Source organism: Fukomys damarensis, unplaced genomic scaffold (assembly GCF_012274545.1).
Source record: "Fukomys damarensis isolate Sample0158 unplaced genomic scaffold, DMR_v1.0_HiC HiC_scaffold_7, whole genome shotgun sequence".
Lineage (NCBI taxonomy): Eukaryota > Metazoa > Chordata > Mammalia > Rodentia > Bathyergidae > Fukomys > Fukomys damarensis.
The window spans coordinates 33,166,546-33,191,401 of record NW_022900919.1 but is presented as its reverse complement, the minus strand read 5'-3'; the positions used below and the strand labels follow the sequence as shown (position 1 = coordinate 33,191,401).

The following is a 24,856-nucleotide window of genomic DNA, read 5'->3' as shown; positions in this document are numbered from 1 at the left end:
CCCTGGATTTGCCTTTGGTGACTCAGAAGTCTGGGTTTGCATCTTGTTTAGGTATCTTTTCATTTCCATTTTTTGTTGTTGTTGCTGATGTTGTTGGTTTATATCCTGGGTTGATGATTGCATGTTGCTTATTGCAAGTATCTTTATTGCTCTAGTATTTATAACCCTTAGGGAATGACTACTTATCTGATTGTTTCCAGGTATATCTGGCTTTTGGGTTTTGAATCTGTAAACCAATGATATCAAGAAGGAAACTGCCTATAAAAACCACGTTACCTTGGCCAAAGTAATACAATCAGTATCAACAGTAGCATTAAACACAGCAGAGAAATTGACAAACTGTGGTAACTATTAATCTGCACCTTTGACCTCATGAACTAGATTTGTGGTTATATTTCAAAATCTAGAATCAACCATAAATATGTTTGTTGTGAGTAGCCCTTCAAAATAGTGAATTTGCCTTCTGGAGAGAAAATTTAGAAGTAGTTAGGGGTATATAGAGAAATAGAAGAAGAGGGAAAGATTAGAAGTCAGGCTAGAGGACACAGGTAGATTATGCAAACTGTGGGAAACTAGTGAGAACAGGAGGAAAAGAGAGAAGGAGGGAACAAAAACAAAAATAAGACAAACTAACAGCAACAGGAAAACTAGAAACCATATTCATGCTCCTATAAAAATAAGACTAATTGAGAAAACACAAAACAGGACAAAAGCAGGAACAAGAAAGGCAACAAATGGAGGAGGAGGAAGAGGAGAAGGAGAAGATTTTTAAAAAAGAGAAAAAATATCCCCGTCAAGGTGCATCTCTGCTGTCACCTGTGGACAACATGGGCATCATACAGATCTGTGTTGACTGATCTCAGTAAGCCGGCAATAGTCTACTGAAATTCAGGCTGATGCCTGGCTGCAAGGCTGGAATTGAGCTCTCTGACCATCTTGTGGTTTGAACTCTGCATGCTTTTATTTCATAGTTGAGCCACCCTTCCACTGCAGCAAGACCAGCTTCCAGTAGGAGATGCTGACCCCAACTTACCAGCCACTGCAGTCTAATGCATATTTATTGGAGTGATTCTTTTCTTCCTCAGTGGGCTTCAATTCTCAACAAGCCTAGGTGAAGCTGTCTCTATGGTGCTTACCACTGCACCATCTTTCTGGGCTCAGAATGATGGCCTTTTTGCTCTCTGTCATGTTAGTTCTGGATCCCCGCAGTGATGGGCTCCTTGCAGTAGGGCCCAGGCCATGTACCACACTGCTCTCCTTAGCAGTGATGGCAGGCTCCTTCATTTGGTCTCATTTCTATTGAAGAAATATCAAGTAATAAGATAACTTATCTGCTGACAAACTACCTCTCATTTAATTTTTTCAAAGTAAAGTAAATATACCTCTCATTTAAAAGCAACTCCATTGCCTTCAGCTCATTTTGATCTTGGGATACCTTGACTTACCTGGTTGGTTAATCAGGATACAAATTTCATCTGAGATTTACCCAGCTTCCATCTGTGTAATGGATGTGGCAGGTCAGAAGTGGAGTTTTTGTCTCTCTTCTTCCTCTCTAATTCTATTCTCTTACTCTTTCTTGAGGCTGTGATGGATTGGGCCAATGGAATTTCTGCTTTCAGAATTGTGATATTGAGGCAAGAAACTCTAATGCAATGTGGGCTGTTCAGTTAAAGAGACAAGAATTTAGGAACTACCAGTCAGTTTGGGTACTCTTGTTTGGCTGCATGATCAGTGAATTTGATATGTTTTTTGTCTCTATGTTTCTGAGACAGAGTGTTGCTATGTAGCCCAGGCTGGCCTTGAACTCATAGTGATCTTCTTACCTTAACTTCTTGAATGCTAGGAGTTTGGGTGTGTACCACAATGCCTGGTGAATTTGATCTGAAGAGGAAGGAGAAGGAAAAAGGGGACAGAAAGGAGAGAGAGCGAGAGAGAGAGAGAGAGAGAGGGAAAGAGAGAAAGAGAGAGAGACAGACGGGAGATAAAAGAGGAGAGGGAGAGGGAAGGGAGAGAAAGAGAGAGAGAGAGAGGAGAGGGGGAGAGAGAGAGAAAGAGGGGCTCAAAGTGGTATAAAAGGAGAGAGGAAGAGAATTTTTTTTGGTTTATATTATTAAAAAGACAAGAGTCTCATTTTAGCTGAGAATTGATTAAGTGTATTGAAGATTTTCCAGGGAACTTACTTTCTGCATCTCTTTACTCTACCAAGATCCAGATAGTTGCCACAAGCCCTCAGAGCTACATGTTTGCTTTCTATTATCCAGAAGAAAAGAGATTCAAAATTTCCATTGAAGTCCATGAGTCACCCTGCATAGAGTGACATAGGTCACATACTCAACTTGTTTTCAATCACATGGCCATGGAGTTGGGGAATAGGATGGATTATGTTGACCAGGCTGGTCACATGTTCTATAACAAGAGTTAGACCTGGAGCCACCCCCCCATCCACCCATATCTCCAAAGATAAACCTCTAACCACTGGTAAAGAGTGAATGTTCATCATGTGCATCTTGTGTTTGGCCAGACACCTCCATATCTTTATAATTCCTCTTTTTTATTTATATTATTACAATGAGTTCTGATGGTGTAAGCATCTCACCAACTATCACAATTCTAGTGTACATTTCAAAAAAGATGGTCTTATAGCAGTCACTGCTTTAACTGGTGCTTAAGAAAAGCGGTAGGAATGGCTGAAGGGAGAAATGGCCAAGCAGCACTTAGTATGTCATTTTCCTCCTTGGCACATTCTAGAGGACATCAAAGATAACTTTTCTAAAGGGCTTTCAAGTCGGATGCTATGAAGGACATTTGAGGGGAGTTTTGCTAATTGATAAAATAGGATTCTACCACCAGGCGTGGTGGTGCACTCCTTAATCCCAGCACTTGGGAGGCTGAGGTAGAAGGATCGCTTCGAGTTCAAGACCAGCCGGGCTACATAGTGAGTTCCAGGGCAGTCTGAACTACATAGTGAGACCCTGTCTCAAAAAAAAAAAAAAAAAAAAAAAAAGGATTCTACCACATCTGGACAGATAATTACCAGCTAAGATAGCTGATCAGTAGAAGAAATGGAATATCACAATATCTGTAAGCATGACCAGTTTGATGGTTTGACTTGTGCTGACCAATTTTTAAAATGGGTCTTTGCACATAGTTTAAAATTAATGTATTTTATAAAAAGAATATGATTGGGTTGGATAAAACGGCCAAACTTGGTGAAAAAATCTGGATGTGACATGTAATCCCCAGCACTCTGGAAAGTAGAGGCAGGAGGATTGCAAGTTTGAGCACAACCCAGGCAATTCAGTGACAGCCTATCAAAAAAAAAAAAAATCAGAAAAAAAATCCTGGAGATGTAGCTCAGTGTTAAGGTCTTGGGCTTAATCCTCAACACTGAAAAAAAAAAAATGCCCTGTGCTCTTTAGGCAGCCGCTTGATAGCTTTTAGGGAAGAACGAATAATATACAGAAGGAAAAGTATTCAGATGGATAAATTGTCAGTGCCTCCAGAAATATGAAGGGAACAGTTTACACTACGTAATGTACCCTTGTGTGTAAAATAAAACCCAACAGAAAGCATAGATTCTCCAGAACTGCACAGCAATCCCAAATGGAGATAGTACTGTTTCTAGTGATATGTGTTAGCCACTCCCAACTTAGGGTCTTTGACCCAAAAAACTTAAGTACACGATTTCAAAAATAATATTTATTCTCCAGAGAAAAGCCTAATGCTAAGTGAAACAATAAAGGAGACATTGGGAGACAGCTACCCTGGCTACTATATTTTCCAAGAAGGCAAAATATAGTACATATAATGAGACCTACTTATACTGAGTTTGGATGGAAGAATAAACACTGAAATAGAATAAGGGTTAAATTGTTTCAGGAAGAACTCAGTTCTGGGATTATTCAACTTCTTCTGATCAAGTTGCCTGTCCTATCTTCTGGTATCCATGTACCTCTCCTCTCTTAAGAGCTCAGCAAGGCTTGGAAAACTAACAACCTATTTTCTTTGCTGTAAAAGAATTGCTTTCCTCATTTCCTGTCATTCCAGTGGACATTGCTGATGCATCACCAGTGACCCAGCATATCTTCTCCTGGAATATACCCCAGCAGAAATGCTTGTGTATGTCAAGAATATTTAAAGCAGTGCAATTTTTAATTGCCTGAATGGGATCTGGTATGTATTTATCTCTTCAGCTTTACACACACTATTAACATCTGAAAATTACAGAAAATGATGTTTTCAATAACAAGCTCACATATCACATCTTGGGTAAAATTACCAGCAAAATCTAAGAATTCATACCATTTGATTACCTCAGAAAACACTGAGTAGGAAGAAACAGATGTATTCCTCAGCTAACTTAAGTAAAGATGGATTTATGTAAAGATTCCAAGGAAATTCATGGATCTCAATTGCAGGAAATATCTCTCTGGATTTACATAGTAGCTCAGCTCTGCATATTTTTGTATGTCTGTCCCATCTCTTATTTCTCTTTGATGTTTGACCCTCCAATTGCTTATTAGTCAGCACATCACAAGCCAATCCCACATGATAGCTTTGGTTTGAGTCTCAGTAAGCATTCTGCCACTGTGACAAAATACCTGAGATAAACAACTAAAAAGAAGGAAAGATTTAAAGAATTTAGTTGCGCATTAGCACATGTACCAACTCCCTACAAGGAATATATGCTGCAAACAAGGTCAAATGAAAAATAAAACCTGAACATCAATTAAAAAAGAATTTATTTGTTAACAATAAAAAAAGGAAAGATGTATGCAAAAGTTTCAATTTGTGGTCCCTTGGCCCTGTCACTTTGGGCCTGTGATCAGACAGAAAATCATGATGGGAAGGATACTAACCTCATGGTGATCAGGAGAGAGAGCAAGGGGATGGAGTCCCAATATCCCCTTCAACGGCAAGTTCCCTGTCCTCTAACCTCCTTCCACTTGACTTCCCCTCCTAAGTGTTCCACCATCTCCGCATAACACTCCAGGCTGATGACCAGGCCGTTAAAACATGGCCTTCAGGGGACACTCAAGATCTGACTTTCACAACAATGACCCTCCAGCTTAGCAGACTGACATTGTTTCTCTATTCTAGGAAATAATTTGTAGACACTCAGTAATATTAATTTTCTTGGTGGACAGTAAAAATAATTTCTCAGGGAACACTTGGTAAATACTCAATAAACACTAATTTTCTTTTTTTTTTTCCTTTGGTTTTTTTTTATTTTTATTTTTTTTCCAGCTTTAATTGAGTTTATTGGTACATTTTAGGGATACAGTACAGTTACATTTATTGTTGGGATCTTGTACCTCTACATGACAAGTCTTGATTCTCATTTTTTCCCCTTACCTCTGCCCTCCCTTCACCCCCTCCTCCCCTCAACACTAATTTTCTTTTTCCCTTTCTGAGAATGAACACCAGCTGAGTAGAAAAGGATCTTTGTTTGATATTAGGTTAGTGAAGCAATATTCTTTTCCCTGACCTGCCCATATATAAGGTGCAAAAAATATTTCCAATTAGGCAAGGCACAGTTCCAGACTAGAGAAATTCTCAGGCCAATTTGGCAAATCTGCAAGATTGAACCAAGTCACCAGTGCTTCTTAAATCAACATACAAAAATCAACATACACTCTGTGCCCAAGAAAAGTTTTTCACTTTCATGTCCCAGAGGTTAGTTTATTTTGTATTATTATATAGTAAAATAAAGAATGATAAAAATCATTCAATGTTCAACGAGGGTGTGGACTTTGATTTCCCTGTTATGTTCATTTTGCTATAAATGAAGTCTAAGTCTGAGGGAGTGAATTAACCTATGTGCTAAGGCCTTGTCTTTGGGGTGGATGGCTAGTTGGCAAGGAGGCATCTATTTATGGTTAGCTTAGAGTTAGTAAGGTAATATGTGGAGATCTATTGTTCTCTATAATGACCCTGGAGTGGATAATATAGCGACCACAGAATGAACACACATGTATATGTGTATATGTTAGTACATAGGTGTGAGTATATACTGACTTAATCAGCCCCCCTCCTTGCTTCCCCTGTATTTTATTGGATGTGGAGGTGGCTTATCATTCATTTGTGCATCTGGCTTTCTATGTCCTGCTTGTCAGTTTGTTTTTAAGGCCATTTGGTGCCTTTATCTTTTTTTTTCCCCCTTATTTTACCTTATTACCTTTGACTTGCTTCCAAGGGAAATCTAATAAAGTTTGTTCTTAACTCCTTCTAGTTAGGATTAACTAGAAGACTTAAGGAGGCCTTTATTTTAATACCTGTTCCTACATTTCCTGCTGGACCTTGACTGATACAAAAGGAGAATCTGCCCCTTATTCAACGCTTGCCCAGAGACCGAATGATCACCTCCCTCTCTCCTCATTTCCTTCCTCAGAATCATCAGTTGACAAACTTTCCTCTTTCCACCTTCCTTCCTTCCTACCCTTTCCATTGTCTCTCCTTGCCCAAGATGCAGCAGAAGAGGAACAGAATCTATATATGGCCTCAGTCCTAGATCAGATCATTAAGACACACTCCAAAGGACACCACCACATCCAGTTGTACTATTATTCTTCAGCCCCCTTGGTACTTTTTTTTTTTGAGACAGGGTCTCTCTATATAGTTGAGACTGACCTGGAACTCACTATGTAGCCCAGGCTGGGCTCGAACTCACAGCAATCCTCCTGCCTCAGCCTCCCGAGTGCTGGGACTACAGGTGTGCGCCACCACGCTCGGCTTCCTAGGTAATTTAAAGTATGTCTCATTGTGGCTTGGCAAAATTATTTTTAGAAACCCACCTCTCCTGCCAGCCTCCCGAGTGCTGGGACTACAGGTGTGCGCCACCACGCTCGGCTTCCTAGGTAATTTAAAGTATGTCTCATTGTGGCTTGGCAAAATTATTTTTAGAAACCCCAAACATATAAAAGAGACAAAAAACCAACTGTCACCATTTAATTTGAGAGGCAAAAGAAATAGAAACTACACAAAGTTGTTCATCTCTCATTTTTTCAATTATTTCACAAATAATGGTGCTTAATTGACTTAATACAACAATACAAGTTGGGCCTTAACCTTGCACAATTACATTATCTCTGTAAGTTTAGGCTTTAAAATATTTAAAATAACTTAAAAAAATAAAAACAATCTCAAACTTACAGAAAAGTTGCAAGACAGTAAAAAGATAATTTTTTTTCTAAACCATTTGAGAGTAAACTGCCAACAAAATGGTCCAGTACCCTTAGAAAATTTAATGTTTATTTCATTCAACATCATATATAATCAAAATTCAGCCATCAAAATCAGGAAATTAATATTAATCTACATTACCGGTTAATTTTCATGTCCCATTCAAGTTCTGCCACAAGCTCACTAACAGCCTTTATATCAAAAGGTCTAGTTCATAATAATTTCATGTATGTCTCTTTAGTACAGTTTGCACAACTTAAAAAATTTTCAAAGTGATACATAGAAAAAAGCCATGTAAAGTGAGCATCTAGGGAAACGTGAGCCTTCTCTCCTCTCTGCCCCCGAGTGGCAATCTCTGTTAGCAGTGTCTCATACATACTTCCAGACCACATATGATACACAAGCACGCGTGTGTGCACTGGTGAAAAGGAATGTCTGCGTGCCTCTTCCCTCAAGGAAAAATCGGATCAGATAGAAAGGTTACTGATTGAAGAATGTTGACTATGAAGAACTTTGTTGCTTGCCATTAACATTAAGGTTAAAAAACATTGCTGTATCAGTGTTTACTAAAGAAACATATCACGAGTTATACAAATATATATAAATTTACAAGTTTGGCTTATAATGGCCACCCACAGAGTTGGCTGTGGAAGAGGGTAGAAGGTCTGTCTTTGGGAGACCAAACAATTTAGTAGAAGGTCAGGAGTTCACTGCAGTCCTCTGTATGAGTACAGATCAAGAGGCTGATTGGTCTGTGATGGAAGGCCGAAGAGTATGTTCCAGAAGCCAGGAAATATTATCCAAGGTAAAGGCAAAGGCTGGAGCTCCTCCAAAGAAACAGAAGCAGATCTGTTACCCTTCTTCATTTCCCCTTTATACCATCCAGGCGACAAGCTGCCCTAGTGTGTGGAATTGCTGAGCCAATTTAGTAGAGCTTCTCTTACTCAAGTTGACACAATCAATAAACTATCGAGGTTGCCAAGCAAATTCATGTTCCAAGATTCTTAACAGAAAAGTCATTTTCCCATAGAAGGGCCAGGGATTTAGTTCAGTGGTGCTTCACCTGCTTGGCAAACGCATCATCCTGAGTTCCCTAAATGTACCAATAAACTCAATTAAAAAAAAAAAAAAAAAAACCAAAACAACACAGAGAAAATAAACATTTTTTTTTATTGTCAAAGGATTTAACATTTTACTTCTCTCTTTAATGATATTAAAGATCTTTTGCCACTTAGTTGTTTTAAAAGCTTGGAACATCTTCCAGATTATTACCTGAGAATACAATAATAATGTGAAATTGTAAAAAATGTATTGGTTTTGGTACATGAGTTGTTCTTAATGCTTTATTATGTACAATGTTTATGGACACACTAAAAGTTTCATCTTAACTGTGTGAAAATAAAATTCATCTTATTCTTAAATTTTAAATACAACAAGAATTGTAGTTAATGTAAAAATGGACTGATAACTTACAATATAGAAACTCTGGTGTGGTCACCTTATTCCATTTGTCCAATGGGCTAAGTAAGGAGAGAGGCAAGGTGTCAGTGTTAGACATGAAAGTTCAGGAGTGAAAGATGAATAAAGGGAAAGAGACAAGTGAAGGCCCATCCTTGGGGTTATCTACCTTCTGCTTCAAGTCTCACTCTAAGCACTGCCTGCTTTCTGACTTTAAACCAGGCTATGGGATTCTACAGGATTTGTATAAAACGCACTCATTCTTCCATCTATGTGTTTAAATTAGTTTGAGCTGGGTGCTATGGCTTGGGTGTGTTCTTCTCAGTGGGAAGTAATTAGGTCACTGGGATGTCATGCCTTGAGGGAGATTAATGCTGGTCTTTAATCAGTGATGAGCTCTCATAAGAATGACTTCTTATAAAGTGAGGCCACTCCATGTACTTGGCCTTTTCTGCATGCAAATGTTTCCTTTTCTGCCATTTTGTATGCTGTGACCCAACAAATAGGGCATCTACCAAAGGCTGAATGGATATGACTGCTCAATCTTGAATTTTTAGCCTCCAAACATCTTTTCTTTATGAAGTACCCAGTTTTAAGTACCTTGTTAATAGCAATAAAAAATGGGCTTACACAGTTTGCTTAAGTTATATGCAACATTCCTAAAGCAATAGATAGAGAAACTGAGGCTTACTCAAAAACAAAGAAGGAACACAACAATTCCTAGGTAGCTTCTGATACTTCTTGGGTTCTCCAGAACTCTTAAAATTGTCCCAGGACTACAAGAATAAATAGAGCCAAATGGAGAACATATGTAAATAAAAACATTGCTTTTAGAATGTTTAGTTAATTAATGAGCTGCTGTCAGAATATACCTATTCCAAATTGGGTTTGGTGATCTGCACTTGTACTCCCAGATAGTCAGGAAGCTAAGACAAAAGGATGATTTGAGCCCACGGGTTCAAGACCAGCCTGGGCAACATAATGAAATTCCATCTAAAAAATGAAAAATAAAAATAAAAATAAACCTATTTTAAGGCCACTCTACATATCACTAAAGTCTTTCCTTCAGTAATTCTTAGTTTAATAATTTTTCAAAAAATTTTTAATAATGCACTCTATTGGCCATTTCCTGCCTTGCTCACTAGATGAACTTTTGAAGGATGATAAGGCAAACTCTAACTGGTCTAAGAGAAAGGATACTGATAATTAACTTCAGGCTTTAGCAAAAAGAAAATTAAAAAACCCATGGCAGGCTACTCAAGCAACATCGTGTGTAGGTATGATGGATAATTATTTCATTTTAATTTTAAAAATTAATGAAAACAACTCATAAACTCGCAGCAGACATTTCTCACAAATTTCTGAAACACAATATAATGTGTTAAGTCTATTTGCTTTGGCGCTGTCACAGAGTGGAGATTTCATCGCTACATTTTGGCAAAATATGGGTAATGAAGAACCCACACTTAAGCCTGGGCACAGACTCATACTCACACATTTTCATTTCCCATGTGCCTGATTCTGGCTTGCTTTTGGCAATTTCCCTTCTATAAACTTTTAGAGGAAGGTGATAATGTGAACATAGAGATGCTGAAAATAGTTTGTAACTTTATTGCCTGCAGGGCTTGTAGAAGTAAGGGTTCCAGCAACCTTCTAAGAGTGTTTGCCTCACTTCTCTTGACTCAGGACATCCAGAAATCGGGAGATCTTATCATTTTGAGCATCCCATTCCAGCAATTTCAAGTAGGAAATAATCTGATCACAGCGAAATAGCATTTCTTTGCCTCTCATCCTAGTGTTCTGGGAAGCTGAGGAAAGAGGATTGCAAGTGGGGTCCAGTTTGGGAAACTCAGCTATGTAGTGAGATCTTGTCTCAAAATAAAATAAAAAAAGGATGGGGATGTAGCTTGGTGGGAAAGCCCTGGGTTCAATACCCAGTGTTGGAAAGAAAAAATAAAAGAATTTAAGAACAAAGAGAAATGTGATCGGTAAAATTCTCAAAATAGAGCAAGATAGTCCACAAAGAATATAGCCCAATACTACTGTATTTGTTTTTGTATTGAGCTATAGGTAGATAAAACATCAGTAACAAGAGATCTAAGAAAATGTGGGCTTAAACATAGTAAGATTTAATTATCTTATCATGTGGAGTCTTTTTTTTTTTAAAGTCTAGGGAGAAAACGGCAGCTCTGCTTTACAAAGACCTCAACATCCAGCTCCCTCCAGTTTACTACTCTTATCCCTAGAAAACAGAATATGGCTTTTGTCTTCAGCATCCAAGATGGCTGTTGAAGCTGTGGCTCTTACATTTGTATCCCAGACAGTATGGTGAAAGAAGAGAAGAAAGTAAGAGGCAAATTTTAATAGTGTGCTGATTTAAAAGATTCCTAGAAGTTGTGATTTGTTTTCACGCCAAATTGCAAAGGTAATGGATGAAATAATCTTTATTTATGGAAAGCCCTATGTTCAACCAAATGGCTTTATTACTGTGAAAGAACAAATCTTAGGGTGCAACCGTTTCTATTTATAGACACTTCTAGTTCTTGGGGACCAGGCCTACCCTTCCCTCCTGGTCTGACCTACTCAAAGATATCATGCACTGTAGCCCCTGCTGTTGGGAGTGTTTTCTCTGCTGATCTTGTTTACAAAGAGAATAAAAACTCACTCAGGCAATTTCAAATAATGGAACATTTACTGTCATGTGCACTTGTCCTTTGGTATCCCTGGGAGATAGGCTCCAGAACTCACTGTAGATAAAACGGACACTCAAGTCTTTTGTCTAAAATGGTACAGTATTCGTAGATAGCCTGTCCATTGATGGTGAATCTTTTAGAGCTTTCAATGACACCAACAGTGTGTCGTGGCATGAGTGCCTTAGGTATGCCACTGATGGTAATACATCCTCCTGTACAAGTTACATCACTTTTACATTATAATACTTAATATAAATGCTATATACATTATATTGTTTAGGGAATAATGACAAAAAATGTCTGTATATGTTCACTACAGACACACTTAAAAGATTTTCCATACACCATTGGTTGATTGTCTATACAAAACCCAGAGATAGGAGGGCAGCCAGATTTTTTTAAACGTAGAGGTAGATTTTCAAATGGCCAATGTGACAGATCCTATTTTCCATATGCTTGTAAATACATTTCTCAACATGCATAATGTTTTAAAAGTTCGGCACTCCCTCCATCAGGGGGTGAATGTTGACAGATTCACTGTGTAGTTGAGGCTGTTCTTGAACTTGCTATGTATCCCAGCCTGGCCTCAAACTTGCAATTCTCTCAGTTCAGCTTCTTAAATGCTGGGATTACAGCTGTGCGTCACAACACTAGGATCTACATGGTTGATTTTATCCTTTCACCTGGGAAGAAAGGTTTGTCTTGACTAATGGAGTAGAGGTGGTACAAGCAACACTGTCTTCTGAGACTTAGGATATAGAAAGTTGTAATTTTCAGGCTGGGGATTTAGCTCAGTGGTGCTGTGCTTGCCTCGAAAGCGGAAGGTCCAGAGTTTGATCCCCAGTACCAAAAAAAAAAAAAGGAATTTCTGTCACCTTTGGAAATCAGCCACTATGTTCTCACACCAACAGCCAGCACTGACTTGCAAGCTACTTCACTGATGGCACCATCTTGCAAGCACATCCTTCAGCCCCCAGTGAAGCCACCTCAGCAGATGATATGTGGGGAACAGGGGAACTTGCTCTAGTAAGTCCTAAAAAAAATTGCAGATTCTTGAGAAAACCAAGTAGTATGGTGGTTTTCAGCTATGAGGTTTTGGGAGCTATAAATAATAGATAGCAGAACAGTCAAGGTTAAGGAAACACCTATGACCAGGAAGAGCAACGTAGCTAGACTTCATGTGTACTTCATGTCTATATTTAGGAACAAGAAGGCTTTCAGGATTTAACTTGGTTCAAGCAACTGGTTTATCTTTGTATGCCCAAGTGTCAAGATCTAATCAGGACACAGATGCAGAACTACCTTCATGTGTTTGCTAACCTGTGATGGTGGCCTTTTTATCCTGAATTTTACTACCAGAAACTGAAAAACCTAGAGTTCTTGGCATAGAATATTTAGCACAATGTAGCCTGTGGCGATACTGTTCTAATTTTTCTACCTAAAATGATCAGCTATGTTGTAATTACTCACCTGAATATGGTAGCAAAATCAGATCGTACAATTAAATGCAGTGACTTAAAAATAAAGGGCTCTAGGGCTGGGGATTTAGCTCAGTGGTGGCGCTGCCCGCCTCACTAGTGCAAGGTTTTGAGTTAGATCCCTGGTACCAAAAAGCAAACAAACAAAAAAATAAAAACAAAGGGCTCTAGAGTGAAAAACCAAACAACCAAATACTTACCTATGATAAACTGAGAAAACAAAAGTTTTATCTTGAATAAAAATAAGTATAAAGCATTACTGAACTGTTTAGACCATAATCATAAAGACATTAAGATTCATGACCTCTCCGTAATGAGTTAATACGGAGAGGTTCATGAATGTAACAGTAAAGACACTGTTTTTGGCTGAGTGGCTCCACAATGTCAGTACTTTATGATAAAGACATAATTCTGTCTAGATACTCTGCCTTTTTCTGTTATAATGAGCTATTGAAATGTTCTTTTTTTCCTCCTTTCAGAAACTGTTTAAACTTCCTCACTGATATCCCCCTTAGTTTTGTAACCTATTTAAAATACACTACATTAAAGCCGGGTGTGGTGGCACATGCCTGTAATCCCAGCACTTGTGAGGCTGAGGCAGGAGGATCGCTGTGAGTTCGAGACCAGTCTGGACTACACAGTGAGTTCCAGGTCAGTCTCCATTACATAGTGAGACCCTGTCTCAAAAAACCAAAACAAAAACCAAACAAACAAACAAAAACCAAAAACCAACCAAAACAAAAAAACACTACATTGCCAAGTTTGAATTTTTATACCAAAAGTGTCAAAGTTACCATTTGTCACAAACCTAGTCAAACTCTTACTGCCTTTCAGGAGGTACTACAGTTATAATTTGTTCCAAGTGACTATTTTGGTTTTGTCTCCATTTACTTATATATAGCACATCCAATTTTTCCCATCCAAATAGTTTATAAATTCCATTCCAGATGAGATCCCAAAGTGTCTAGGCCTTGAAGGTGTATTTTAATTTTAAAAGGAATTAAGAGTTAAACTCTATAGTAGCATATCCACCCTTCTAAAGTATTCCAAAACTGTGAAGGACAGACAGAAGAATTTTCTGCTGCTACAAATAGAAAATCTTGCAGAGCTCACGAATATTTCAAATGCAATTATGAACAACGCAAACCTGGAGTTGCTTTTCAAGAAGCTGTCCAATGAAAAGTGTTCGAGTCACATTTTCAGGTATTTTTCTCCAGACAGTAGTTTACTTGAGGTGCATAAATGAAACAAATAAGTGTTATACAAAATAAGAATTTTTAAACTTTTATTTATAATTTCATACACTACTAAACATAACAAAGAGTTCCTGGCTTCTATCCTATATATGGCTAGAAAAATAAATTATTTTAATAGCTATCTAAATCTGCCTCTTGCTTCCAGAGAAATGAGTGTATGACATACGTATTTTCAAACCATCTCTAACATTTATAGACTTACAAGTAAATACTGCTGTATTTTTATACAGAATTGGAAACACTGTTATTTCTATAAACTTTTTTTGGTAAGAACTGAACTTCATAAAATATACACATTTTACAAATCTTATAATTCAGGTAATTTAATTATTATTAATCTGTGGAAATATACAGTACAACCCTATCAATCAGACACACAATTAAGTACAAATATACATGGAAAGGAATTTTACTATGGTCAGAGAAAGATTTTTTTTATGTGAAAAGGTGACTTTATTCCCAATATCCCTTCTACTGTTTCTGTATACTTTAGAACACATTCTCAAATGAAAAAGAAAAAATATCCAGTTATTTGACTCTTTGTTTTTTTCTGGCTTGAAACTGTTCTGTTTTGTTTTTTACAGATTTAATCAGCACTGACAAGGCAGAATCAATGGACTTCTTCTGTGATGTCTTTTCAATCTCACTTTCTTTTTCCTTTATAGCCTGAGTAATTTCTTGTTCTTTTTGTTCTCTTTGCCGGGCTTTCTCCTCAAGGATTTTTTCCATAGCTTTTGTCTTCTTGAAATTAGGATCTGAGGGATCCAAATTGAACAAGTGGGAAGTATATAGTGCCTGAAATCGTGCATCACCAACATTTACCTGCAAATTCAAAAGGAATAAATACACAATGAATGTAATCATTATGAACAGCAAATATTAATAAAATTTTAAATAAAAGTAAACCAAATGGCCCAGAAATGACAACAAATTTAGAAAAGTGGTTGTTGGTGATATAAAATACAAATCTGACCACTTCTCAATGATTCACAAAAAAACGTTTTTCCAGATTTCCAGTGGACTTTTAAAGCCTACACTTGGACCACCATGTGCAGGGCGTTCTGTTATTATTTCACAATCTACCTGAAAGGAAATGTTGTGGTCCATATATACAGACTGGTTTGGAACTACAATGATTACTTCAACTGACTGACTGTAGGAGTGGTTCTCAAGGCAAAGCTCCCCTTTGCTTATATCATAAAATCAATTTCTGGCGGGCATAAATAAGCCAATCAATACATCCCCTGCTGGAGTTTTACTGCATTGTGAGGACATTTATTATTATTATTATTATTATTGTGTGTATTACTATAATTATTATTATTATTATTGTGTGTAGCACCAGGGATTGAACTCAGGAAGGACCTTGCACTTGAAAGCAGGAGCACTGCCACTGAGCTACATCCCGGAACTAACATGTAATAAATTTTTAACCTTGGTGCCAAGAATAAGCAGCTACTGAAGAGTAACTCAAGATCAAAAGATTTAAAGACCCCAATGGGAAAGAATTCACCTGTGAGACCAAGTTCTGGTCAGACACAAGCCCCAAATTCTTTCCTTTCTATAAAACCATGTGGCTCTATATTTAGGAGTGTACCCTTCATTCCAGCCAGGCCTTTGAGTGTCGCCAGGCTCAAAGTGTCCAGCAAGAAAGGTAAGTGTGAGTCTACCTGGAGATGGGGGCTAGATTTACTTAGTTATAATGAGGCCAACAGAAATGACATCAAGAAAGACAAAGAGAATCTCATGAAAAATACTTTTACACATGATTAATATGTGAAGGTAGATTTCATAATAGATTTGGCTACAAATCCTCTGTTTTCATAAGAAAAACAGTTCAATGAAAATTTTAGTGAGACGAAAGCATACATGAAAGTGACTCATACAAACTGGAGCTATGAGTGGCCCTGAAGACTCTCTACAAGCTACACAGGAATTATCTATACACTGTTTTATTCTCTGGATAAATTCAAATTCCCTCATCTTCTTCTTTTCTTCCACCTTAACTGCTGAAAATTATAAAGTAATTCCTAATGGAAGTTAAGAGTAAGGTTCTTGTAAAAGGCTCAAAATCCATGGGCATTAGGATTATGTACTAAGTAAAAAGAGAAAAAAGGAGTGACAGAAACATGACATGAAGTATTCAAAAAAGCACAGCCAAATGTGCTGACCCAGTGAGTGTGATATGAATCTGCTATTCTTCAACTGGGCTTGTCTACCTTTCCCAATGTAAAGATTACTACACAAGGTTCTAACAAAAGGTACAAGTTTCTGTTAAAACACAGGTAGCAAAATATAACTCAATGCTTTATCTAATGGTTAACCAAAGAAAGAGAGACATGATCTACCTTGGAGATGAACTGTATCAGACTAAAAGATGAGTTTTGGCTCCACTATGGGCCCTTCTTCCTAAGACATTTGCGAGGATAACTTTAACTATGCCTACTTTCTATCTTTGGAGCTGATATTACAATCAGCTCCATCTTTAAGAGCCTAATGATTTGTGTCCTTGGTTACCTCAAAGTCATCTTCTAATAATTCCTTCCTTTTCATAAGCTGTTTCTTCTTCTTTTTGCTTAGATTCTGGTGCTCCACAATCTTATTGTAATTGAAGTGCTTCTTGCGATCCTCCTCCTCATCCATCACAAGCAAAGCCATTTCAGCCTGTGAAGAGAAAAAAAAGTTCAAACGTACAACAGAATGTTTTTTGCTCAGTGTTACTTTAAGAGTATTACTTATATATAATAATTGGAGAACAGAAAGATGCATTAAGATGCATGGTTTAGGTAGAAAGTCAGGCTCACTCTCAGACACTGATGTGAATATCAGACACAGGACAGGAGAGAGGTAGTAGCTTGTATTTAAAAACCAGACCTCAATTCACTTAGTGTAACTGGCTAACAGGCTGCAGGAGTTACGTCCCCAGGTCCCTCAAATATAAATTTTATTTTTACTTCGCTCTTTTTAAGAAATAACTCTAAACTAGCAGATACTAAATCTATTTTGTCTTACACATATTTTACAGTGTGTATTTTTAACACAGAGAATTTCTTTGGCTTTCTTTTGCCTTTATTTTTTCAGTATCTATACCCTAAAATCAGAATCTTAATATTGACTTATGATATTTAGTACAATCTGTTTCCACTAATAGATCTATTTTTTACCAATCATGGAATTAATTGGGATCTCTTTCAGAATGAAGTAAATAGCTATGCATATTAGAGAAAATACAGAGTATACTCTCTAACCTCTGCACACCTTTCTCTATTAACTGCTGAGACTTATTTCCTTTTACTTCTGTCACTGGCACTTGCATGTGACCTTTTTTAAAGAGACATTTTCCACAAAGAAAGACGTTGTTTGTTGCTCTTTAAGTAACTTTATGAGTATGAATTACATGCAATTAGCAGAGAATATAAAGATGCATCAAGAGGCAGAGTTCAGGTGGCCAGTTCGGCTCACTCTCAGACAGTGCTGTGCACAGCAGCCAGAAAAAAACGAGAAATTTTTGCCTTAATTATAAATGGATATACCTTGGCACTGAGGTAAATTTTAACTTTGTACTAGTTAGAGAAATGATGTTTAGTAAAAAGGTGGTATTTTAAAACTATGTTGCTAAAATATTCAATTATGTGTAACACTTTCATTGCTAAAATAATTTATTTTTAAAATCAGAGATAATGAAAACTCATATGGCAAGTTCATTTAAATCGAACATGTTAAGTATCCATCTAGCATATAACAATGACCACATCTACCTTTTGTTTTTCTGTTTCAGTTTCTTCCTCTGGAGATGTGGCATCTTTTACAGATTTCACTGACTTTTTCTTTAAACCTGGCACAACAAAATATGAAAGAGTTAGAAATTACAGGATGAAGAGCTATAATTTTTGCATTAACAAAAATGCAAGATAAGAAATACTCTTAACAATAGATGTGTCAAACAAAACTAAAAGGAGAAAAAATATACTACTGAAAGAAAGCTATGGGTATAAATGTTGTAAATACAGTGTTTCTGGATGGGGCTGCTGAATACTGTAAGGAAGAAATTTCTTCTTCAAGTAATGTATAATTTATACTATCAACTAAAAAAAACCAAGTAATTTCAACAGATGCAGTATAAGCATTTGAAAAATTTCAACATCCATTAATGGTACAAGTAATTTAAGGAAAAATCATTTTTCTTTTTGGCACTGGGGATCGAACTCAGATCCTTGCCTTTGCAAAGCAGGTGTCAGAACCAATGAGCTAGATCCCCAGCCCAATTTAAGCAAATCTTTAAGAAGAGTAATAAGTCAAAACAGCTGGGTGTATAGCTCAGTGGTACAGCACTTGCCTGCATGAGCAAGGCCCTTCGTTTGATCTCTAGCACTACACATACATATACACACAAGTGAAATAATAAAAAAAATCAGTACAAAATATAATGAAGACAATGGAACAATATGGTTTGGTACTTCTGAAGTAGAAAAAAGAAAGGTGCTGGGCAATTTGTTTTATTCTGGCTCCCGCAACAAAATGTGTACTATATAGTATGACATAATGGTTTTGGAGCCAGATTGGCTGGGTTCAGATCCTAGTATCACAAGGTACTAGGTGCATAGCCCTAGGTGGAAGGCTAAGTAACATCTCTGTACTGCCCCAATGTACTCTTTTGAATATGGAGATAATAACTGTGGTTACCAAAAGGCCTAATGTGAGCATTAAATTAGTTAATATAGGTATAATGCTTGAACAGTGCCTGGTACACAGTAAGCACTGGGTACGCATGGGCTTTTTTTTCCCATTAAGTTTATTGGTATATTTAAAGCAAACAATACAGTTACATTTATCACTGGGATCTTGTACCTTTACATGATATATCTTGGTTCTTGTTTTTTCCCCATACCCCTTCCCTCCCTTCACCCTCTTCACTCTTCCCTATTTGCAAAGACTTTTGTTTCCATTTTTTCACGTTTGGGCTATTGTTATTATTTTTACTTACATGGATGAACTACAAAGTAAATTCCCCGACCTGTATAATGGATGTTATTTCTTCTTGCCACCTAACATACACTATTCTAGTATCTAACAGCTCCCTTTTTTCTTGCATTTTCCCCCTCTTTACTAGGCCATTCACATCAGCAAACAGATTTCACCTATGTCTCAATTTAAAAACAGTCAACCAAAACACTTTTCTTGACATTCTTTTTCACTTGTCCTCTGGGCCACTGCTCTCTCCTTTTTCCTCCCACATCATACCTGTGTGATCCTTTGCTGATTTTTCCCTACCTTCTTGACTTGTCAATCAAGAAACAACCCATGGAAATCAGATGTGATCTTCACATCTCTGTTCTATCTACACAGCTCTTAGCATTTCCCTGGCCTAAAACAGCAATGATAAACATTTTAGAGCTTCCAATGATATAAACAATGATACTGCAGTACATGTGCCACAGGTTAGCCACCACTGGCCGAAAACATCTTCTCTATGGTGTGGAAATATATTTTTCTTTCTAGCCTTAACTTCTCTGATTTCCAAATTTGAACTCCAACTGCCTAACTGAGATTTATTCTGCCTATAAAATTATAAGAATATAAACTATAACAATAAAACTGTAAGCACATATGCCCAAGAAGTTTTAGAAATTCTTCTTTTAGCACAGCAAATACAAAGTATTTAAACAGATTACATTAACTACAGATTAGCAAATCAGGAATAAAATAAAGATGGCCAATTTACTACAAATAAGTGTCACTGGAATTATCAAAGATGACTTATACTTTTGAGTCAGGGACTTTGGGAGAACAAAAGATGTAAGTGAGATGTTCTGAATAAAAGGTAGAACTGTGTACCAGTTAAAGGCACTTGACTGAGTATTTGGCTTCTGATTCTTCCAGATTCTAGCTATAACAGAATAAGTGCCTGAGCACTTATGTAGAGAACGAGAATTTTAATACTGGTGGCTACCTTTGAGGGTTACTGTAAAGACTTAATAAATCAGCAAACAGGGAGAGTGCAGTTAATGTCTACATGTGGTGTTATACAGGTGTCTATTACAGTCTGAGTATACATATATATCTTTGGTTTCTTTGGTGATCATGATAGTGCTATAACACTTTCTTGCTAAAGCAGGAAAGATCATTCTGAAGAAAAGGAAGAATGTTATTGTACAATGTTGTTCTTCCCTCTCTGAAGTGCTTAAACACTGTTTTCTTTGGATAAATCATGTTCTGTTCTTTCATTGCAGAGAAACCTTCAATCTCTACAACAATAATAATCAACATTTGCATTGTATTTACTATCTTCCATGCAGTAGTACTGCTCTATTTATTACTCTTCACACACAATGCTATGAGGTAAATATTAATATTTGTTGTAATCCTTATGTTGTGAATGAGAACACTGAGGTATAGAGAGATTAAGTAATTTGTCTCATTTAGTGAATGAAGGAATCATGAGTGAGAACCAGTCATTATGGCTTTCTACTGGTAACCATTAACCTATCCTCTTTTGACATAAACTATCCTGCCTGTAACAGCCACTCAATTTGGAATACATTTTGTTGGGACATAACAAAATTAAAGTCTCAGATCATACAATGGTAACTGAATAACTGCAGCTGAGGGGGATAATAGGGAGGAAAAAAGCCTACTCACTACGACAGGCTTTAGAAACTGGTTTGTATGCTTAAGTCCTTGCTTTACTTATGCAGACCAGTCTGATGGACAGGCCTGCAGAAAACATTCCAGCATAAAAGTGATGCCAGTCTCAGCTCTCAGCCCTAGCAAGAAATATTTATTGTACACATTCCTCTCCCTGAAGTAAAAAATCTTAATTAGTCCTATATGGAGTATTTTTCATGGACTGGTGACATATCAGGGTTAAGATTATAATCTTTCTGACTACACATATTTTTAAATGTAATTATCAAGGTTCCATTTTTTTTTAAGGGTCTTGAACTCCATTCCCTCTGCTCCTCTGCTCTCAACTTAGGACAGCTCTTTGAAATGGATGAGTGCCATATGCACAAGATCACTGTGTGGCAGGGAGAAATCAGCAGGCTGTATATGATTAATACATAAAAGAGGTAAAGATCTTCACATACAACTGTGAAATATAATCTCAAAGAGCCCACAATGAACTTTTCCGGATTTTATAACAACCTGGAGAAAAGTCATAAAAAGAACATGAAAGGAAAACTGCAGCAAGGGAGAAAAAAAAAATAATCTGAAAGATTGTCAAGACTAAAAAATGATACCCAATTTTATTGCGATGAAAAATTCTTTGCTCACAAAAATTTACTGTGTGCTAGACTGAACTGGTCAAAAGATAATGTGTAGAAGTCCTTTCTGAACTGTTAACAAGACCATATTAAGAATGCACATCATAGTTTTTTAAGTATTCTTTTTTTCGTCTCTGGAAAGCTTTCAGACCTAAGTTAGATGTAGAAGACTAGGGGAATGAAAATTTCTATTCTAAAATATTACCATTATCAGGGAATCACCTGGCAAGTTAGAAATTCTCTCTCTTGGTACTGTTGCAAAAAATACATATGGATCAATTTTAATAAGTCAAATGCCAACAGAGACTCCAAATCTGATATCAGAGTTTTATAGTTAAATATTAAACTATTCTCTTTTGGGGGGGTACTGGGGATCGAACTCGGGTCCTTGTGCTTGCAAGGCAGGTGTGGTGGAACCACTGAGCTAAATCCCCAGCCCAATATTAAACTATTCTTATAGATATTATTATCTTTTAAACCAAAAATCTAACAGCATGCACCCATGGAAAAAGATGTGCTACAAAAAGATCACTACAAAAGACAGCTATAAAGAAAAATCTCATTTTCCATTACTTACAATGTCTGAGAATTATTCTATAAAAAGCTTCTTTCAGAGAGTTTAGTCGATCACTTGATGTGAGAAAGAAATTAAGAGAATTCACTAGAGGATAGATATCAAGAGTACTGACCAAATGGGGGAGTGGTAAGCCCTTTAATGCGTCACTTTTTCATAGCAAGTCTGTACACTGAAAATCACTTGCCCTTTGGAGAAAGATACAGTCTGTTAATCCCTCCCTAGCACGATACATTCTGGCTTTGCTTGGAAATCAGCAGCTTCTCATGCCCAGCTCCTATTCATGCGGGTCTTGGCACTGGCTCTGGTCTTTACAGTGTGCTTGTAGAAGCATAGTAGGACTCAATATTTTACCAGCTACCTACCACCCAGCCCTCAGGAAACTCAGCTGTGACTTTTGAGCTTCAGTTGTTCACTTACCTATAAAGTAAACTGAAATAAAGATTAGAGAACTGAAAGCAAAATAGAACATTTGTAAACTGTAAAAAAAAATAAATAAATAAATAAAATACAAGCAGGACATTATAAGTACTAAAAAAATGGTTGAAAGAATCAAACGGGTGGATCATATTACTAGATTGTCATGATGATTTATCAATAGCTAAAGCTGTGAAGACAAAGAAAATAGGGCCAGAGATTTAGCTCAGTAGCTCTGCTGCCTGCCTCATAAGCACAAGGTCCCAAGTTCCATACCTGGTACCAAAACAAACAAACAACAAAAAACAAAAACATAAAAACCCACACAAAGAAAACATGTTTGGTTTTTAGAGACAAGGTCTCACTAACTAGTTCAGACTGGTCTTGAATTCACTTTATAGCCCCAGCTATCCTTGAACTCACAGTGATCCTCCAGCCTCTTGAGTGCTGGATTATAGATGTGTGCCTGACCAGGGTTACATTTTAATAGTGATACACTTTATTTCAGTCCTGTTTTTTTCAAAAACAAAATCTTTTAAAGAGTTTATTCAATTAAGGCTAGAGCATAGCTCAGTGGCACAGTGCTTGACTAGCAGGTGGGAGGAAGTGAGTTTGATCCCCTGCATCACTGGAAAAAAGAAAAAGGACAGAACAAAGAAAAGTAAAGGAAAAAGAATGTATGCGATTAAGAGAGCAATAAGCATTTTTCCCAATACTTCACTTCTAAAAAATTATTTTTAATTTTATCTTAGAAGTACATTACATTTTCACAACTCTCATCTGATATCCAGTTTGCTTTTAGAAAAAATAGAAGAAAATATTTAAAATAATGTCTAGTATTCACCCTGGCTCCTAACCTAAGCTGAAATCAATCAACAAATACAATTTCTTTGCACTGCTTAGGAAGTGCTAGTGAACGTAGGGCACAAGTGCAATAGTGGGCTGTTATCATTTAAAGGTCTAAAGGGTTCACTACCACCAGCCTAGGGCAAGCATGACATAAACGTACCCAAGTCCAATTAATTTACAGTATTCATCTGTAGAATTTAAGACTACGTACCCTTCCAACCACTGCTGAGCCAAACTCATATTGTAAATATTTTTGCAAGACACATTTTTATCCTTTGATAACAACTATATTTCACTTCCAAATATGTATTGAAGAATTAATAAAGGAGGCAATATTATAGTGATAAACTAATACACTAATCTTGGTCACTGGAGTTACTTTTATATTTACAAATTTAGATATAAAAATTGTGGTGAATTCTGAACCAAAATCTAACTTTCCTTAAAAGTAACTTGATAAAGTCATACCTAGAGGACTTGTGCATGCGTATACACACACATATGTGTAAGAGTGCACCCCCTTCTGACTTCCTCGTAGAAATCCTGTAAGCGTGCTTCCATCTGTTCCCTAACTGCCCCTTTGGAACACAACCACAAAATGTTAACACCAACACTCATCCTTCTATGTTATTTTCTGTATATGTACTGTTAAGGACAAATTTATTTTACTCTGGAAGAAAAAGTTTGGAATTGAGAGAAAAATTTTCATTAATTAAATTAATCTATTTGTACAGATACACAATGTATATCTAACACATATTTAAAGGCCAGTTATATCCTCGGTACACAGGTTAAAATACATAGTATGGGAAAAGACTACATCATTCTCACATATAGCTATGTTACTGACAGAATATGGTCAGAGAAATTAGTAGATTTCTCCTTGTATGAAAATCATAGTGTATTTACACACACCAAGATGGCATTATGTAACTTAGGTGGTATACTCTTAGTGGTATACCATGGCGACTACCACTGTACATGTATATTGCTGAACAAAACATCACTATGGCACAAGACTTTCTAAAAATATCTTCTAAAAAATGCTGGAAGTAATATGGAAGGTCTGAGTGATTCTGACACTCAGGGAATATTTGCTGAATGGATACATAAATAAAAAAGGGCACATAGCCTTGTACTGTGTCTAGGAAAAGCAATGTTCACCACTATTTAAGAAGGTCATACTGTAGCATTTTTTTGTGAACCAACTTGACTGTTGGCTCAGCTGGTTTTCTCCTGCTTTAGGACTCCCATTCTGCTCTAGGTCACATATTTTATGGTTTGCATTGGCCCGGCCTTTAGATTGAAATACTCCATTCTCTACATTCTCAGCTATCCTGACCAGAAGATTCCCTTTAAATTTGACAAACCACTTAACAGCTTTAGGCAGTACCTCTCTCCAGAAAGATATACTTACTAGGTCTCTACATTATTTGGTCACTCAGATTATCTGTACTCTTGTAGTAAATAAGTGACAGTATAAATCCACAAGCCAATCAGGAAAATCCCTTACCTTCCTGTCACCAAAAAAAATGTATGTACTATATTAGTGTTTACTTGTCTTCTCTCCTGATTAAAAAGATGCATATTGGCCCTTTTAAAGTCAAATCTCTCCAATTGTGCTCTAGGTTGTACCTTATTTTTGTTGTTGTTCCAAGGATTGAATCCTGGGCTTCCATATATA

General features: G+C 36.9%; 1 protein-coding gene across 3 annotated transcripts in view; it reads right to left on the bottom strand.

Moving 5' to 3' along the window:
• Positions 1–14,241: 14,241 nt before the first annotated feature.
• The window catches only part of Esf1 (ESF1 nucleolar pre-rRNA processing protein homolog), a 63,445-nt gene continuing 52,830 nt past the window's right edge, over positions 14,242–24,856 (bottom strand). For all 3 annotated transcript variants that reach the window (XM_010634100.3, XM_010634099.1, XM_019208936.2), the window contains exons 12-14: positions 17,826–17,902; positions 16,585–16,731; positions 14,242–14,889 (exon numbers count right to left, since the gene is read on the bottom strand). In XM_010634100.3, the coding sequence (XP_010632402.1) occupies positions 14,596–14,889; positions 16,585–16,731; positions 17,826–17,902 (518 nt within the window). In that variant the 3' untranslated portion in view covers positions 14,242–14,595. The remainder of the gene's footprint in view (positions 14,890–16,584; positions 16,732–17,825; positions 17,903–24,856) is intronic.